We start from the raw sequence: 15,835 nt of genomic DNA on the forward strand, positions 1-15,835 counted from the left end.
TCCGGATACAGGCTAAAACACTTCTCCAAGGCTCTGGTTCCCCACGGGGTTGGACAGGGTTCAGCAGCCATTGAGCCTCGACTTCACCTTAAGCGAACATATGCCCAGTCGAACAATAACCACTCTGCAATTTATTGGTCGACTGGACCTGCGCCGAGACAGTGCCTCCAACTTGACTGCATACTGCATCGCTTGTGATGTTGTATATCCAGCTGCCAAGCCCGGCTTGAGTGTCATTGTCGTTGCTCCATGACTGAGTGGACATACCCATGTGGCTGGGACGCCGGACCTGGGTTCTCCAAAGCTGTTGTACAAGCCCCATCTCGGCCACATGGAGATCAAGGTGTGACCAGCTGAGCCTGAAGCTACACCATCTTGTATAGAAATCTGAAGAACCTTGCCCGCTCGCGCGGTTTCGTGAACTTTCGCCCCTTCGTGCGGCAGACACGATTTTGCAAACGGAAATATGAAGCTCACATCGCAAGCAGAAGGTGCTGACCCGATTCTCACGCGTGCCATCGCAGAGGACAAGGTCCGGTGGTGGAAGAAACCAAACTTGAGATATCTGTATCTGTTCTTGTTCCCAACATGTGCGTGACTGATTTACACGCGAATACAAAATGCAGAGATCTTTGAGCTGACAACCGTACTCAGGCATGGGGATTGAAATCACTTCTGGCTTCGACAGTCAAATCATCAATGCGGTGCAGATTGTCGATCCATGGCAAGAGTACTTTGATCATCCTGAGGGCGCGATTTTAGGGTAAGTCGACGCAGCAGCAAGAGAGTATGCATACGTTCACTATAGCAACCACTAATAATCATGATTTGTGCAGCATCATAGGAGCAATGTACAGTCTGGGAGCAATCTGCTCTCTTCCTTTCATCCCTTGGGTAACACAGAAATTCGGTCGTCGTTGGTCCATCTTCCTTGGCTCCTGGGTCATGGTCCTTGGAGCCGCCGTTCAAAGTGCTTCTCAACACGTTGGAATGTACCTTGCCGCTCGCTGGCTCCTAGGTTTTGGCATTCCGATCTGTATCATTTCTGGAGCAGCCATGCTTGGAGAGCTAGGCTATCCAAAGGAAAGACCGATTCTCACAAGTCTATTCAACGCGAGTTACTTCATCGGAGCAATCACAGCCGCTGGCATCACTTTCGGAACACAAAGCCTGGCACCCAGCGATTGGTCGTGGCGAGTACCATCTCTACTGCAAGCTTTGCCGAGTTTTGTTCAGATTGCTTTGATTTTGTGCGTCTCAAGTCTCCTATATCCGAGCATTTCGACTAACCGGTGACCCCAGCTTCGTCCCCGAATCCCCTCGCTGGCTCATATCCCAAGACCGCCGCGAAGAAGCGTACGAGATCCTCATCAAATACCACGCCGAAGGCAACCGCGACTCCGCCCTCGTCCACGCGGAAATGGCACAAATCGAAAATACAATCAAAATGGAACTCCAAACTTCAAAGCAATCCTGGCTCGATATGCTCGCTACTCCCGGTATGCGAAAGCGTGTCCTCATTGGGTCTCTTCTCGGCCTCTTTACGCAATGGTCAGGCAACACCCTCATCAGCTACTACCTCAATTCGATCCTCGAAAGCATCGGCTACACAGATTCATCATTCAAAGCCAAGCTAAACATTGGACTTAATTGCTGGGCTCTGGTGAATGCTACTTGCGCCTCATTGCTTGTGCGGAGGTTCCCCAGGAGGAAAATGTATCTCCTCTGCGCGAGCTCTTTGCTGGTTTGCTACTGTGGCTGGACAATCGCGCAAGAGAGGTTCTTGACTACTGGAGCAATTGCGGCGGGACATGCCGTGATTTTCTTCATGTTTTTGTATTCGCCGTGTTATAACATTGGGTATAATGCTTTGACGTATAGTAAGTCATCCTGTGTCGAGTGTAAGTAGAAGGTTTCTTGAAAAGGCTAACCATACTCACAGCATTCCTCGTTGAGCTCTTCCCATTCGCGGTTCGGACTAGAGGTATCGCCCTCTTTCAATTCTTCGGCAGAGGTGCGGGCTTCTTCAGCACTTTTGTCAACCCGATCGGACTTAAAAATGCAACTTGGAAGTACCTTATCATGTACTGTGTCTGGCTGGCATTCGAGGTCGTTTGCATTTACTTCTTGTGGCCGGAGACACATGGCAGGACTTTGGAAGAGTTGACTTTCTGTAAGTACAAATTTATTGTGGCGTTCTGTGATGTGCTGATGCTGACATTTGTGAACAGTGTTCGAAGATAAGGCTTTGCAAGAGCAGCAAGAGAAGATTACTATGACTGAGCTGCAGAAGGATACTTCGGTCGAGCGTGTCGAGGTGGTAGAGATGAAGTCGTGATGTTGAGCAGTTTCTCTTTTCTCTGATTTCCGACAATGTGACATGACCTAATATACTAGTGCGTCTGCGATTATTGTAACAGTCTCGCAAACTCATCTTGGCTTTCGACTCGGCTTTCACTTCCGCGATCAATGCTCTCATGATACCACATCGCCAGCCCTGAAATCTCCTACCGCACGTCAAAGACACGAGACGTCGTGCGGAATCACACATCAGCAGAATTCTCAGCTATCATATCTCATTCGTCAATTAATTCTATACAGACATTACTTCGCACAGATGCATTAATATACCCTCTCCCCATCTCTTAGCCGGACTTCCTGGAAGGCGGGACTCTCATAGAATACCTTCATCTCCGCATGCTTCTCCCTGAACATTCCTTTGGTCCAAGGCGCAGATTCCTGCAACTCAACCCAAAGCTTCTCGTGCACCACTTTCAGCTTCCCCTCGTCTAACGGACCAGGGAAGAAGCCATTGTACTCCCTCGCTAACTGCACGACTGGGAACGGACCAGAAGCTTTGAACATCTCAGATAGGAAAGCCTTGTCAGCCATCGCGGTATCCCAATTTTTGTTCGCTGTGAGTTCACGTGTAAGACGTCGGTGCATGGCGAGGTTGGGTTGGATAAGCATCACTCCCGTGTTGAGTTCTATCGTGGCCGTAGGGTTTGCAAGGAGGTTCTGTTGAGCGGCCATGAATGTGTACGGGCAGATCTCGTCTCCGGAAGCCTGGTCTTCTAAGGGCAGTAATTCCCTCCTGCATGATCGGGTAGCGGCTCCTAGGAGATCATCGAGGTTCTGGACTGGGAAGGCATCTGCGTCGAGATACAGGATTTTGCTGAAGTCTGTTTGACGCCAGAGGTTCAAACGGGCGAAGTTGTATTGCCAGCGACCCTGTGTGTTCTTGTCCGGGTGCCATTCGATGGAGTCGAGTTCGCGGACTATCGCACCTGCGGCTGCGAGGACGCTACGCTGCTCTTCCGTAATGTGTGGCGCGACGAATGCCGTGAATGGGTATTGAGCGGATCCGGATCGTATATCCCATAGAACGCGAAAGATGAGCTGTAGAGCTGCAAGGAAGTAAGGGTCGTTCAGCGATCCTCCCGGGGTCGTAATGTGTGTGGCATATGTCGGGTGCCCTTCGCCCTTGTAATTGTGCGGCTTATAGCGACGAAGCTTCAGAATATCCATCTTGGGCGTTTCCAAGTCCAGGTTCTGCTGAAATGGGGCATCTGCAAAGCCTCCTTGGAAGTGTGGATCTGAGACTGGTGGTGCAGCAGGTGCTGTCCCGCCCACCGTGCTCCCAAGATTTGGCTGAAGAGGTGGCATCTGTGGTGAACTCCCAAGTCCTGGCATAGCTGGCATAGGAGGCATTTGGGCTGCTTCCGGACCTGGAGCAGCTGGTACAGGAGGCACAGGAAGCGCGTTCACCATTCCCGGAGCGGGTGCTGGAGGCATTCCTGGAGCAGCAGCAGGAGGAGGTGGAGCGAGAGGGGGACCAGCCTGATCGATCGCCGGGCCAGGCAGAGAGCCACCAGCAGCAGCAGGAGCAGCAAAAGGGCCAGCATCAGCAGCTGGGGCAAAGGGAGCAGCAGGGGGAGCAGCAGCACCATCTCCCAATCCTCCTAAAGACCCTCCGCCCAATGCATTCCCACCACCCAACCCACCTAGCTGGCCGGCCTCAGTACTCGCTCCTCCAAGTCCTCCCATAGAATTCCCATCTGCAGCAACCTGCTCCCCACCAGGCAAAACATGCGCCGGATTCGCCGCACCTCCAGCACCACCTCCCAAAGCATTGGCTTCCTGCCTCAACTTCTCATCTTCCTGCTGCTGCGTCGAAAGCGGCACCGTGATCCCCTCAGGCAGAGGCGCAAAACCCTTGAACTCCGGTGCTTTCGGTGACCAACTAACAGGTGCCCTCGTGCCTCCAGACGTATGATAAAACAACATCAAAAACACAATCGCGACAATCGCGAACGCGATGTTGCGCACGCCGAGGACGGCCGGCATCTTTGCGGTCAGCACCTCAACTCAGATCAACAATATCCAGACAGACAGTGTGATGATGAGGACGAGAAGTCAAGACATGTTCAGAATTTCACACCCCTCCCGTCCCTTCCTTCCTCCACGCACGCGCACGCGCACGCGGATAAGTGGTAGATGGAGCTCGTTTGTCGTTGGATCGTTTGGCAGCCACAAAAGCCACGACAGGTACATAGTTTCGTGCGAACCAGCCGAGGCATGGCAGCTAGGACGAATCAGGGTTGTCGCAATGTGTCGTTTTCGCTGGATGTGGCGTTGCTGAGAGTGGAGCAACGGTCCTTGGTTGTGCTGATCGCTCATCTGGTTCTGGGGTTATTGGAGCCGAGATTTCTGGGGAAACGTCGTCTCTTCATTGATCTTGTTTCCATGGTATTTTGTGTGGGTTCAAGCTGTGTTGTTGGCATCTTGGTGTTGTAAGTGGGAAGATTCGAGACTGCTAGAGGAGACGAAAGACGAAGTGCAGTGGGCTTGGCAGTTTGTTAGGAAGGAACAGCCACATCCTTGCTCAAAAGCATGTCAGTACGACTGGGGTCCAAGCATGAGAAGTAAAATATCGATTTGAGTATCGATGCTATATGTATACTCCAGATCAAAAAGGTGCCCTGTTCACCCCCATCTACATCCTCCTAAAAAGAGTGACCAGAGCTTTCATCATTCGTAAAAATGTTTTCTATGCGCAGTTCAGCTACCCCTGCCTTCCCCCGCAACCTCTCAATGATTTGACCATCCTCAGCGGGGACATCGCTTCGTTCGTTGCGGCTCAATGTCACAGTCCAAGTCTTGAGTCGAAGACGTTTACATGAAGTAAGGCTTTGGGGCGTACACGCACGTGGTGTACGGAACTTTGCTGGTGACTGTTTTGGTCGACAAAGAAGTCGACAAAGAGGTCGTCGAGGTGACAACAGGTTTGGTCTCGACCTCAGTCTTGGTGGTCACAACATCGGAAGTCTTGGTCTCTGCGCCAGTAATCGTCTTGGTAATAGTTTCGACTTTGTCCTCGAATGTAGTAGTGGTGAATGGCATCTTGGTGGTGATGGTGATCACGCTCTCCTTGACGCCGGTGGATACGACGGGTTTCTTGGTGGTCGTCTTTTAAACGCAGTCAGTGGAAGGTACCATATCACCTGAGACGAGTCTTTCACGCATCGAAGATGCCTTCTAGCGACTGCACTTACCTTTTCCTCTTGGTACGAAGTGGTCGGCTTGACGATTGTGGTTTTGATGGTCTTGACAGCGGTGGATGTAACGGTTTTGGTTTGCGTAACTGGCACCTTTATCGTCTTGATGGAAGTGGAAGTGGTGTAGCCAGTGCTGTAGGAGGTGCCGACGGAGTTGGTGCAAGTCTCCTCTTTCTTGGTTGTAGTCTCTTGCTTTTTAGTGGTAGTCTCCGGTTTCTTGGTAGTCTCCTCCTTCTTGGTCGTGGACTCTTCTTTCTTGGTTGTCTCTGGCTTCGATGTAGTCTCAGGCTTCTTCGTTGTCTCCTCCTTCTTGGTAGTGGTCTCAGGCTTCTTCGTCGTCTCCTCCTTCTTGGTTGTGGTCTCAGGCGTTTTGGAGGTCTCCTCTTTCTTAGTTGTGGTCTCCTCCTTCTTGGTCGTGGTGGGCTCCTCTTTCTTTGTGGTGGTCTCAGGGTACTCCGGGTAGCTTGGTGGGACTGGCTCGTAACCAGCAGGAGTTGTCTCAGCTGGGCTTGGGTAAGCGTTCACCATGCCACTGAGGGCGAAAAAGGCGATGGTGGTGAGGGAGAACTGCATGTTGATTGTTGAGCGATTGAAATGGATTGCTTGTAAAGCGAATGAACGAGATGTGGCTGTGAACGATCTGGAGCTTTGATCTGAAGGCGAGATGCTGCTGCTGATGAGAAAGCAATGAAGAGGCCATTCCACTCATCTCTATACTTCGTTCCTCTGAATCGCTTTCCTTACCGGAAGAATCATGGAGGATTCTACTCCCGTGCTCAGCTGTATGATCTCTCGGAGCTGCAGCACGAACTCGTGCGTTGTGGAGAACGGGTGCATTCCTCGTATTGCCCATCTTCGATATCCTCCAGGCGAAGCGCAGCCTCATAACCGAGCTGCAGTGCATCATTGAACGTGGTCAACATCGTGATGCGAATATCGTAAGTGCTGTTCAGGTCCATCGCTTCTACCGGCAATGCGGGACCAAAGCAAGTGAAACTACTCGATTTGGCAAGTCAAGGCATATCTTCAGTTGCAGTCGAAGTAGCATATGCACGGCAGAAAAGGCTCCGTTGGACCCATACGTTGAGCAGCTGGATGCAAGTTCGACATACACCGGTAAGGCAATACAGCACTGCTCCAAGAATAGGTGGCGTGCAGCCTGATATGATGCAAAAAGGTGGTGGCGACCTCGAAGCGACTGAGCTGTTCCGCTCTTATGACGGATATCTGCGTATGTTGAGGGACGTCGTACGGCACAGACCTTGCTTCCGCTTGAAATCTGCACAAGAATAAGGCACTGACGAGCCGACCAGCAGCGAAGGATGTGAATTGCGGAGTGCGTCGCTCTACCGACGCTATGGAATACGGGATTGCGGCACGAGCTGCAACGATGTCAAGGATAAGTTCCAGAAGGATTCCATGAACACGTGCGTATCGTTCCTGGCAAGCCACGGTCATGCTTGTTCGTGACCCTAGATGTCGCAGGCACGCATCGCACAGTGGCTTCAAGAATTCTCGTGGCGCGTTCCGAGAGAGCGAGAATACGAGCGACTTTTCGTTCCTGCGTTGGAGGTTGGTTGAAATTTCCGAAGTGGCGACATCAGTATATCGCAGTGGCTTGCGTGTCCAGATTTATTCGAGCTGCTTTACCATGAACAGAGCCGCTGCTGCATGATCCATGTTTCCATTAGGTCACTGAGTTATGAAATAGCAGTACCTGCAGGTGGCCGGAAGCAGTGTTCTCAGCAACACCGGGAAACGCCAAGCTTGAACGGTCGCTGGTTGCACAGGTACAGAACGGCGATTGAGCACCAGCACTGTATAGCTCTTGCATTTCCAGTCTCATAGTCTGGGCGTAATTCGTTTGCACGTATGTAAGAAGAACAGACGCCATATGGTGATTAGTGATTCGCGAGCCGTCTGCTATAATTTTTGAGGATTCTTGGCATGCAGCTAATGCAGCATGTTATCGACGTGCATCGAGTCGAAGCGGCACATGCCAATGAAATGCCGTCAATCGATTTCTTTGTTGCTCGCGCACGCTCGATGTCGATCGGCATGGTAACACAAGGCACTGCTAGCAAGAGATCGGTACCCTAGGACGACAGAGGTAATACCAAGCCCATACTGGATCGAATGCGGCATATTGTCCTGCCTGGAGCAGTTTGACAATGCCGATCATCGGGACCAGGACGGGTCGCAGCTGTTCATGCCTCGCATGTCTCGCTCTGAACCCCAGTCTTGACTTCCTCGCGTGCACTAGTCAGGTGTGTGCAAGCTGGCGGAAGAGTGCCACGCGCGTGCGCTCTGATTGAATCCCGTCCGCGAGCTGTAAGCGACGGGTTGAGATGCACGAGCTGGCCGCATGAGCTGTACAATTTCTGTGCAGACAACTCTTGCTCAAATCATGTCGGGTTCTTTCAATATACTCCAACCTCATGCTGCCTGCGCCATCTCCTCATCTTGCTTAGGGGCGTCGTCTTGGGCCGCAACTCCGTTCTGGCCTCCAGCCAAGATTTTCGTCCTCACGTTCTCGTTGATCGGGCCACCCGGCGTGTAAGACACGACTTCGCCTTGCTCATCGACAAACTCGAAGCGATAGCGGCTGAGGTAATGCGGGATGGCACTGAGCTGCGGACCGTATCTCTGGCTATTGTCATACAGTTCGAAGAGTGGGACTGCCAACAACTTCATGTTCTTGGGTACGCTCAGAACTTTGCCTTCCGGCAGTTGAATGAGATACAGCTTCTTGCATTCTTTGGGGCGCGTCACATGAGGCGGTAAGAAGGGATACATGAAGGTCTCGAAGTTCGGCCTATACCATTGCGCGAGGGTATCGGCGATGTTCCAATCTCGGTCTGCGGCGGTTGTCGATTCGGCGAGGGAGCCCGTGGGTGCGAGTCGTTCGTTCAGGCGGTCTTTGAAGCCTTGGATCTCGTCGACATCGTGGCGGAGGTAGTCCCCAGGTCTGAAGAGTTAGCCCAGTCTAGCAGCACAGCGACGTGTGCAGTGCTCACAGCTTGAAGAAGGCATTGGCAATTTGCAGCATCAGCACGTGCGGATGGTTGTGCTCGTGGCAGACCAAGATGCCCTCGCATGTCCGACGCATGCCATGCTTCTCGTAGTGCTCCTCGAGGCGTCGCAGGCGGTCCTTAACCGACGGATCCTCCTCTGGCTGCGTCTCCTTCACGCCAAACGTGTAGTTGCTGAGAGGATACAGTCGAATCGTGGGCGGCTGGCGCTCGTCGAAGGGAAGTAGTTCCTGCGCAGGTACGGAGGACTGCTGGAACTTGGGCGGGACAGTGGCCATCTCGTCGGTGATGTCGCCAGATAACTTATCTGGACGCAGTCGTTCTTGAGTGGATGCATGCACAGCACACAGCTCCAGCTCCAGCTCGGTCACCACGGGCCGACGTCGCCGACGCCGGCCAGCGCCAAGGCCAACGACAGCGCCTTCCTATCGGCGACTGGCACACGACCAGTCAAAGGGAAGGCGTGACCTCGAGCAGCAGTTCTAGCGTTGACGGTAGGTGACGCCCCTCCCTTCACTGTTCTCTATTCTCACTCCTATCGCGAACCTGCAAACAACAATATGTGTCGGTACGTCGAACCCCCATGTGAACCTTATCAGTGCCAAGCTGACATCTTCCAGCTGGATAGCATACATCTCTTCCACCGAGCCTTGCCTTCTCGAAGATGTCCTGATCACGCCGAAGCACTCCCTGGTCAAGCAAGTCTCGGATCACTATCTCCCTAAGCTCCTCCCTCACGAGCACAACCAGAGCGCCGAGGACGATGTCAAAGCACGCAATGTCGTCTTCAACTTCGACGGGCTAGGCATAGCCTGGTATACTTCTGCCAACTCGGACTTCGAACTTCCTGAGACTGGAGAAAGTGCAGATGGCGCGCAGAAAGACGTATCGTTCTTAGACGATCAGCCATATGTGCATGTGGCTGACATCGCAAAGGGACTGCGACCAGCTTTGTACAAGACCATTCAACCTCCGCGGCATGAGTCCAACTTTCTGTCCATATGCCAAAACACCGAAACGCGTTGCCTCTTCGGTCACATTCGCGCCTCATCAGGAACGGCCGTCGCAAACGTTAACAATCACCCATTCGTGTTCGGAAGGCACACTTTCATGCACAATGGAGCCGTGAGCGACTTCTCCGAGATCAAGCGGGCGGTCATCAATGAGATGAGCCACGCTGCCTATGCAAATGTCTATGGCGGAACTGATTCCGAGTGTGTCTTGTCGCTCGCCCTCAGCCTGTCTTTTATACTAACGTTTGTTTGCCAGGCATATTGCTGGTCTCTACATGACTTATTTGACCCGAGGTGGCGATGCCACGACTTTCTACTACACATACTCGGCCCAGGAAATGAAAGCCGCACTCCACAAAGCAGTTGCAACTGTTGTAGGCCTGCAGCAAAAGATACTTGGCGTAGCAAAGAGAGCGAATTCGCTGAACCTATGTGCGACAGATGGCGTGAGCCTTGTTGCTTGCCGCTTCCGAAATCACAAGACATCTCTGCCTCCCAGCTTGTACTACAGTACGAAAGCAGGAGTCACACTCAACCGCAAATATCCTGACAATGCTGATGGCATCCCTCACCCAAAAAGAGATGTCGGTATCCCGGAGCAGCGACACGGAGAACATCTGATCGTGGCCTCTGAACCGAGCACTTACGTCGAGCAAGACTGGGAGTTGATTGGGCGAAACCAGTTCCTTGTTTCAGGATCGGACGGAATTTTCGAGGTTGGAGATTGCCCGTACGGAACTGAATGGGATGGGTTGGACTGATGCTGAACTTATTGACTGACGACTTAGAACGAGATACCCTTTTACGACTACACGAATTGAGACCTTACACATAACCTGCATTCTACATGGACAGTTGCACAGACCGCCCGACACCATTGCGAAAGACTTGTGGTCTCGGCCTATCGCCATCTCTTTGTGACTGCGTACTAACAAAGACATGATCGCCTCGCTCATCTCCCCTTCCTTTGCCGGAAATGGTGCTCACGTGGCACAACAAAGGCCTTTGAACACATTGGCAAGAATAGACCAGAGAATACTGGATATGGTCTCGAGGCGCTCTTGCAAACGCAAGTTCTCCACGTTCGTCTATCTTCTCATTCCTTTCGTATCGCGGCTACCAGCACAGTCCGGCACTGTGCTTTTCATTCACTTGTATCGCATATTATCGAACACTGCAGGCAGTATTTTACAACATGGCCGGAGTAGCACCAACGCCTGCTGCCTTAAATTTGAATCTGGCCAACGTGGAACAGCAGAAACACCTAATAGGTCGGCTCGGGGACGGGATGTATTCTGTGGTGGAAGCGACAATCACAATTGAGGAGTTCACTGGCGCACAAAAGCAAGCGCAAGACCTCAACTATCAGCAGCCTGTCGATATAATAGCTCGGATGATCGCACCCGAGCTACGAGCCACAAAGATTTTCCAACATCAGGCTGCGGCACCTATCACTGACGAATGTGAGATCATAGCATACCTTGCGCGACATGCCAATACTAGTATCATGAACTTCTACCCTGGCAGCAAATGGACGCAACCAGGTGCCGCCGTCGGTGGAGAGTTTTGGGTCGATTTTGAAGTGGTTACTGGTGGCACCCTAACAGAGTTCGACCGACACCTGGGGAAGGAAAAAGACCCAGCCGACAAACGGGCACCAATTGGTTTCTGCTGGCACATAGCTGAGCAGCTCTTCTCCGCCCTTCTCCTCATTCACTTCGATGGCGGGAACAGATCCAAATACTATCATGGTGATATAAAGAAGAGCAATATCCTGCTCAGACCTTCGACAGACAACGCCAACCGCTATCCTGACGTCGTGCTGACTGATTTCGGAAGTGCACAAGAGTTGCCGAATAGGTCAACTCCTGGCGTCAAACACCAATTTTGGGGTACACAGCAGGATGACAGCCGGGATCTAGGCCGTGTTATCACATGGTTCAGCGGTGTCCGCGACAGAACTTTGCAAGAGCTCATCAAGGATTTAGGGAGATTGCATGTGCTGGCCCCAAATGGGGCCGGCAACGTACCTACACAAAACTTCCACCTCCGGAGGGCAATGCGAAATCTGGTCCGCGCCGCTCAGGCATATCGGGTAAATAACGCGTTCCAACCTCTACCAGCACAGCTCTTGAAAACAATCGATAAGCGATGCTTAAACGATCAGGCACTCAGGAAAGGTGTGACAAGAGTGCTTAAATCACTTGGTGTGACGGCGTCCAGAGCCGAGAGCAACAAGCCTGAGAGACGCTCGACGAGGCAGACTAGTAATTCGCCTGACGAGCTTAGTCAATCACCGCATCGTATGCCGGGAGTGCGGACGAGAGCGCAAGCGGCTGGGATCAAAAAGAGAAGAGCCAAGGCAAGGCGATAAAGTTGAGCAAATAAATCATAATCATCAGCATACTACATCGGCAAGAAGCTCGTCAAAGCTGTACATCATTTTCATAAGTGTCATAACACTATTCACATTACCTGTCCCGAAAATCTCATGCATATCACTTCATCACATTCCAGTCCAGATCATTTCCAGTTCTCTTCTACCACCTTAAGCCTTCTCACCCTCGCTCACCTCCTCAACCTTCTCCTGCGCTGCTCCCCTCTTCTTGACAACTCTCAATCCACCAAGCGCGAGCACCAAAGCTTCCAACCCCAACACAACAGCCAGAGTCACCATCGCTCCAATGACTCCATTCACAGCCGGACTCAATCCATTCCCGTTTCCACTTCCGCTCCCAGCAGCAGAAGCAGAACCCTGCGCATCACCTCCATAAGCCGCACACTCTCCCGTAAAGTTCCCGCAAGCCGTACACCACTGTTCCGTACTCCCAATACTAATCTTCTGCATCCCCTCAACAAACTCATTCCAAGGCACAACATCTTCTCCCGAACCAAAAAGCGGGTACGTAAGGAGCTCATCATCAGAAGTCGTAGTTCCATTATGGAAGCGGAAACGAATATAGATATCATCTTCCGAACTTGGAAAGCCTTCAGAAGACGAGTTGGTGACCATTTCCCATACCATCGCACTAGCGAAACCCACAACACCTTTGAATTCCTCGTTCACGTTCTCCAATTGAGCGAGACCGAAGAATGAAGCGAAAGTTGCGTAGGCGCCGAATTGGATTCCGAGGAGGTTCTTCTGGCCTTGGGAGGAGATGGTGGATTGGAGGAACGAGAGGGCTTGGGAGGCGAGGATGGAACCCGAGACTGCGCGGATGGGGGAAGAAGTGTTGTATGCGAGGTTCCATTCGTGGATGTTGGCGAGGGAGGAGAGTTGTTCGAGAGTTGAGGTGTCGAGGGTAGAGGAGATTGTGCTTGTGTTGGAGAGGGTGGTGTTTTGTTCGAGGGAGAGGGAGAGGAGGTCGTAGACTGATTTCGAGGGTCAGTCAACAGGATGACCAGCATGTCGCTATTAGCGTAGAATGGAAGGTTGGGAAGACTCACTCGTATAAGCATTCTTAAAACTCAACTCCCCAACCTCATTCTCAACATTCCCTTCTCCAACAACCTCTTCCACCGCCGCTCTCAACCCCTCATAAAACTCCCTCGTCTCCTCCAACAGAGCCTCATACTCCTCCGAAGAAAAATACTCATTCGAAGAAATCTTCGCCTGAGCGCAGTTACTCGTACTCTGCAACCAACCCGCATCTTCACTTCCTGCACCGGCCGAACCAAACCCCGAAGGAGTACTGATCGGAATGAGTTGGTAGCCATTCATAGGTGCTTCGATTTCCGAACCATTGCGGAGAGTTTCAGTGCCGAGGGAGGAACCGACAGGTGGATACAGGCCTTGGAGGAAACCTTGGGCGGAGTTGTGGAGGACTGTATCGGAGGGGGCGGAGGCGACGACTTGTTGGTAGGAGACGATGTTGGGGGAGATGGAGGTTATGAGGGTGGAATTGTTTGATGAGGAGGATGATGAGAAAGAGGCAGAGGAGATGTAGCGGGAGCGGAAGTATTCGCCCGAGGAGTAGACTTGGTTGTAGCCGAGAGAGGTGAGGTTGGTTGGGGCGAGGGCTTTTGGTGTCTGGTGATCGATGGTTAGTGATTTCCTATCGATGGTATCGTGTGATATTCGTGGAGTGCACTGACTCTGTCGCCATGTCGATGGAACATGTAGACTCCAAGGACTCTCTCATCGTTGGATTGTGCTGAGGCCAGCGCGGCGAGTGCTAAGAGGGACCACATGTTGAATCGGAATGGACGTTACGGATCGAGCTGCTCCGACTATTCGCGCTTGGACGACAATCGATCTGCCCAGAAAGACAGGTAAGAAGGGGAAAGGAACTTGAAGTAGAAGGACTGAGGTTAATAAAGAGTATCATGCATCGGACCTCCAACACCACCACTGCTCGTCGCCGATATGCGTTGCTCTCTTCTACTTTATTACATCTTACCCACTCATAACACGCCAGAGCGCTATCGGACCTGCAGCCATAACTCCCAATGCCACCGTAACAGCATGGCAGGCAGGACAACAAGCAGAGCCGAGCCATTGACAATGCTTGCCCGCACACAAGCTCGTGCAAGGCCCACACTCACCCCACTTGTCTCGCTTTCAGTTCGGACTAGCTTGAAAAGGTTTGCCAGTAGCGAGGTCTAGCTCGCTGCTTTTTTGCCGTTTTCCGCGGATCCCTACGGCAACAAGGAGCTGATAACAACAGCATCACATATGTTCGGTCAGATTGTTGCTTCTTGCGCCGGTGCTTGCTTGCGAAGGTCACAGCCGCACGTCTTTGTCGACGCCTTGCGCGGGCGCAGAGATGGTGGCCAAGCATACCGAACACGATCGTGTGGCAGCTGCCGCGCAGTCTGCAGTCTTGAAAGCGGCGGACGATTGCAGAGCGTATATAGGCATGCCGATGTGTGGGGGCTTTGCGGGATGATGTCTGGATGACTGTGTGTCGTGGATAGTCGCCTGCGGGCACTTGTTGAACCCCAGTCCAATCCAGTCCAGATCAACGCACAGCATTGACCGCATTTTACACTGACCGCGATTCTACAGCATTGTCGCGCACTGTGTTCAATCTTGGTGCTTGGTGAGGAACTCCACGACAGCTGCTTCTCGTTAGCAAATGAAGGGTCGACATACACTCATACACCACATTTGACTCACCTTGTCTGAATTCCTCCGGCTTCTCGCTGATCACCCAATGCCCAGCATCGATATCCGCTCTTTCGAAATTTGGAAAGAACCTCCCGCAAATCGGCAGTGTCTCATCGCTAACATAGTGACTCTTTGTCCCCCGCACGATCAACGTTGGGCCTTCGAATCTCGTCTCATCCGGGTTCTTGAATGGAAAGTCTCCCAATCCATGCAGTGCAGGAGTCAAAAACTTGAGCGGAACCTTGAATTTCTGCGTACCATCCTGGCCCTTCACAAGGTTCGTGAGGAGGAACTGTCGTATAGGCAAAGACTCCTCGTAACCTTGCAATATCTTGTCCGCTTCCTTCATCGTCTTGACAGAGGATTCTTCAATCTTTCGCATCCCGACAATGTATTTGCCAAAGTCGCTCTTGAGTGCCGCGTCTACCGGTGCGTTGTCCACGGGGATGAGAGATCCGATCTTGACTTGCTTGCGCAAAGCGACTGCCATGACTGCTTTTGCGCCCATTGAGTGCCCAATCAAACATGTGTCCTGCAATTTGTGGTGTTGGAGGAAGAGTTCTATGTCTTCGGCCAGGGCTGTGTAGTCGTGCTTTGGATCGTGAGAGGAGTCGCCATGGTTGCGAGTGTCCACGGCGTAGACTGGTCGCTTCAGGTCGCGGACGAGGACTCTGTAGCATTGTCAGTCGCGGTCCATCTCTGGCCATGGATGATAGAAGGACAATCGTACTTACTCATGCTCCTGTGATTTCTCTTGGAGCCGAAGAGACCGTGGACGAAGATGATTGGGCCACCCTGGGCTTGTTGCTCGGGCTCGTACAGGTCGTAGGTCATCTTGATGCCATTGCTGAGCTCCGTCGTCGAATATGGGCGTCTCGCATACCGTCGGAAGGGTTGCTGGAGGCGTGGAAGAGCTCTTCGCGCGAGCATTGTGCAGACTTGGGCGCGCTTCTCAACTTTTCGTCTCTGCGCTGATAGGAAATTAAACACGCGACAATGCAGAATCTCAGATGCAAGATGAGTGCAGAGCTGTACAGGAGAATAGTTCGCGTCCAAAGTTTGATAGGGCTGTGAAGAAACAAAGCTCCGCAAGCTCAAAAAACGTCACCACGCAGCTCCCAC

At 52.2% G+C, this 15,835-nt stretch overlaps 8 protein-coding genes across 8 annotated transcripts; 3 read left to right on the plus strand and 5 right to left on the minus strand.

Moving 5' to 3' along the window:
• Positions 1-466: 466 nt before the first annotated feature.
• On the plus strand, positions 467-2,338 carry RHO25_011267 (uncharacterized protein; the record flags this gene model as incomplete). Its single annotated transcript, XM_023601881.1, has 6 exons — positions 467-590; positions 655-763; positions 837-1,250; positions 1,303-1,880; positions 1,943-2,173; positions 2,232-2,338. The coding sequence occupies 6 exons, from the start codon at positions 467-469 to the stop codon at positions 2,336-2,338; spliced, it is 1,563 nt and encodes a 520-aa protein (XP_023450581.1).
• A 284-nt stretch (positions 2,339-2,622) lies between these two features.
• RHO25_011268 (uncharacterized protein) lies at positions 2,623-4,347 on the minus strand (the record flags this gene model as incomplete). Its single annotated transcript, XM_023601880.1, has 1 exon — positions 2,623-4,347. One exon carries the CDS (start codon positions 4,345-4,347, stop codon positions 2,623-2,625), a length of 1,725 nt encoding a protein of 574 aa, XP_023450582.1.
• Positions 4,348-5,175: 828 nt separating this feature from the next.
• Positions 5,176-6,131, minus strand: RHO25_011269 (uncharacterized protein; the record flags this gene model as incomplete). The annotated part of the gene is made up of 2 exons (XM_023601879.2): positions 5,176-5,469; positions 5,556-6,131. 2 exons carry the CDS (start codon positions 6,129-6,131, stop codon positions 5,176-5,178), a joined length of 870 nt encoding a protein of 289 aa, XP_023450594.1.
• Positions 6,132-7,994: 1,863 nt separating this feature from the next.
• Positions 7,995-8,868, minus strand: RHO25_011270 (uncharacterized protein; the record flags this gene model as incomplete). The annotated part of the gene is made up of 2 exons (XM_023601878.2): positions 7,995-8,526; positions 8,576-8,868. The coding sequence occupies 2 exons, from the start codon at positions 8,866-8,868 to the stop codon at positions 7,995-7,997; spliced, it is 825 nt and encodes a 274-aa protein (XP_023450583.1).
• Positions 8,869-9,150: 282 nt separating this feature from the next.
• On the plus strand, positions 9,151-10,364 carry RHO25_011271 (uncharacterized protein; the record flags this gene model as incomplete). The annotated part of the gene is made up of 3 exons (XM_023601877.2): positions 9,151-9,158; positions 9,211-9,804; positions 9,860-10,364. 3 exons carry the CDS (start codon positions 9,151-9,153, stop codon positions 10,362-10,364), a joined length of 1,107 nt encoding a protein of 368 aa, XP_023450585.1.
• A 434-nt stretch (positions 10,365-10,798) lies between these two features.
• On the plus strand, positions 10,799-11,977 carry RHO25_011272 (uncharacterized protein; the record flags this gene model as incomplete). The annotated part of the gene is made up of 1 exon (XM_023601875.1): positions 10,799-11,977. One exon carries the CDS (start codon positions 10,799-10,801, stop codon positions 11,975-11,977), a length of 1,179 nt encoding a protein of 392 aa, XP_023450586.1.
• A 174-nt stretch (positions 11,978-12,151) lies between these two features.
• Positions 12,152-13,794, minus strand: RHO25_011273 (uncharacterized protein; the record flags this gene model as incomplete). Its single annotated transcript, XM_023601874.2, has 3 exons — positions 12,152-12,975; positions 13,051-13,633; positions 13,699-13,794. 3 exons carry the CDS (start codon positions 13,792-13,794, stop codon positions 12,152-12,154), a joined length of 1,503 nt encoding a protein of 500 aa, XP_023450587.1.
• An 835-nt stretch (positions 13,795-14,629) lies between these two features.
• On the minus strand, positions 14,630-15,643 carry RHO25_011274 (uncharacterized protein; the record flags this gene model as incomplete). The annotated part of the gene is made up of 3 exons (XM_023601873.2): positions 14,630-14,664; positions 14,723-15,384; positions 15,444-15,643. 3 exons carry the CDS (start codon positions 15,641-15,643, stop codon positions 14,630-14,632), a joined length of 897 nt encoding a protein of 298 aa, XP_023450588.1.
• Between the last annotated feature and the right edge of the window lie 192 nt (positions 15,644-15,835).

Source organism: Cercospora beticola, chromosome 7, assembly GCF_033473495.1.
Source record: "Cercospora beticola chromosome 7, complete sequence".
Taxonomy (NCBI): Eukaryota; Fungi; Ascomycota; class Dothideomycetes; order Mycosphaerellales; family Mycosphaerellaceae; genus Cercospora; species Cercospora beticola.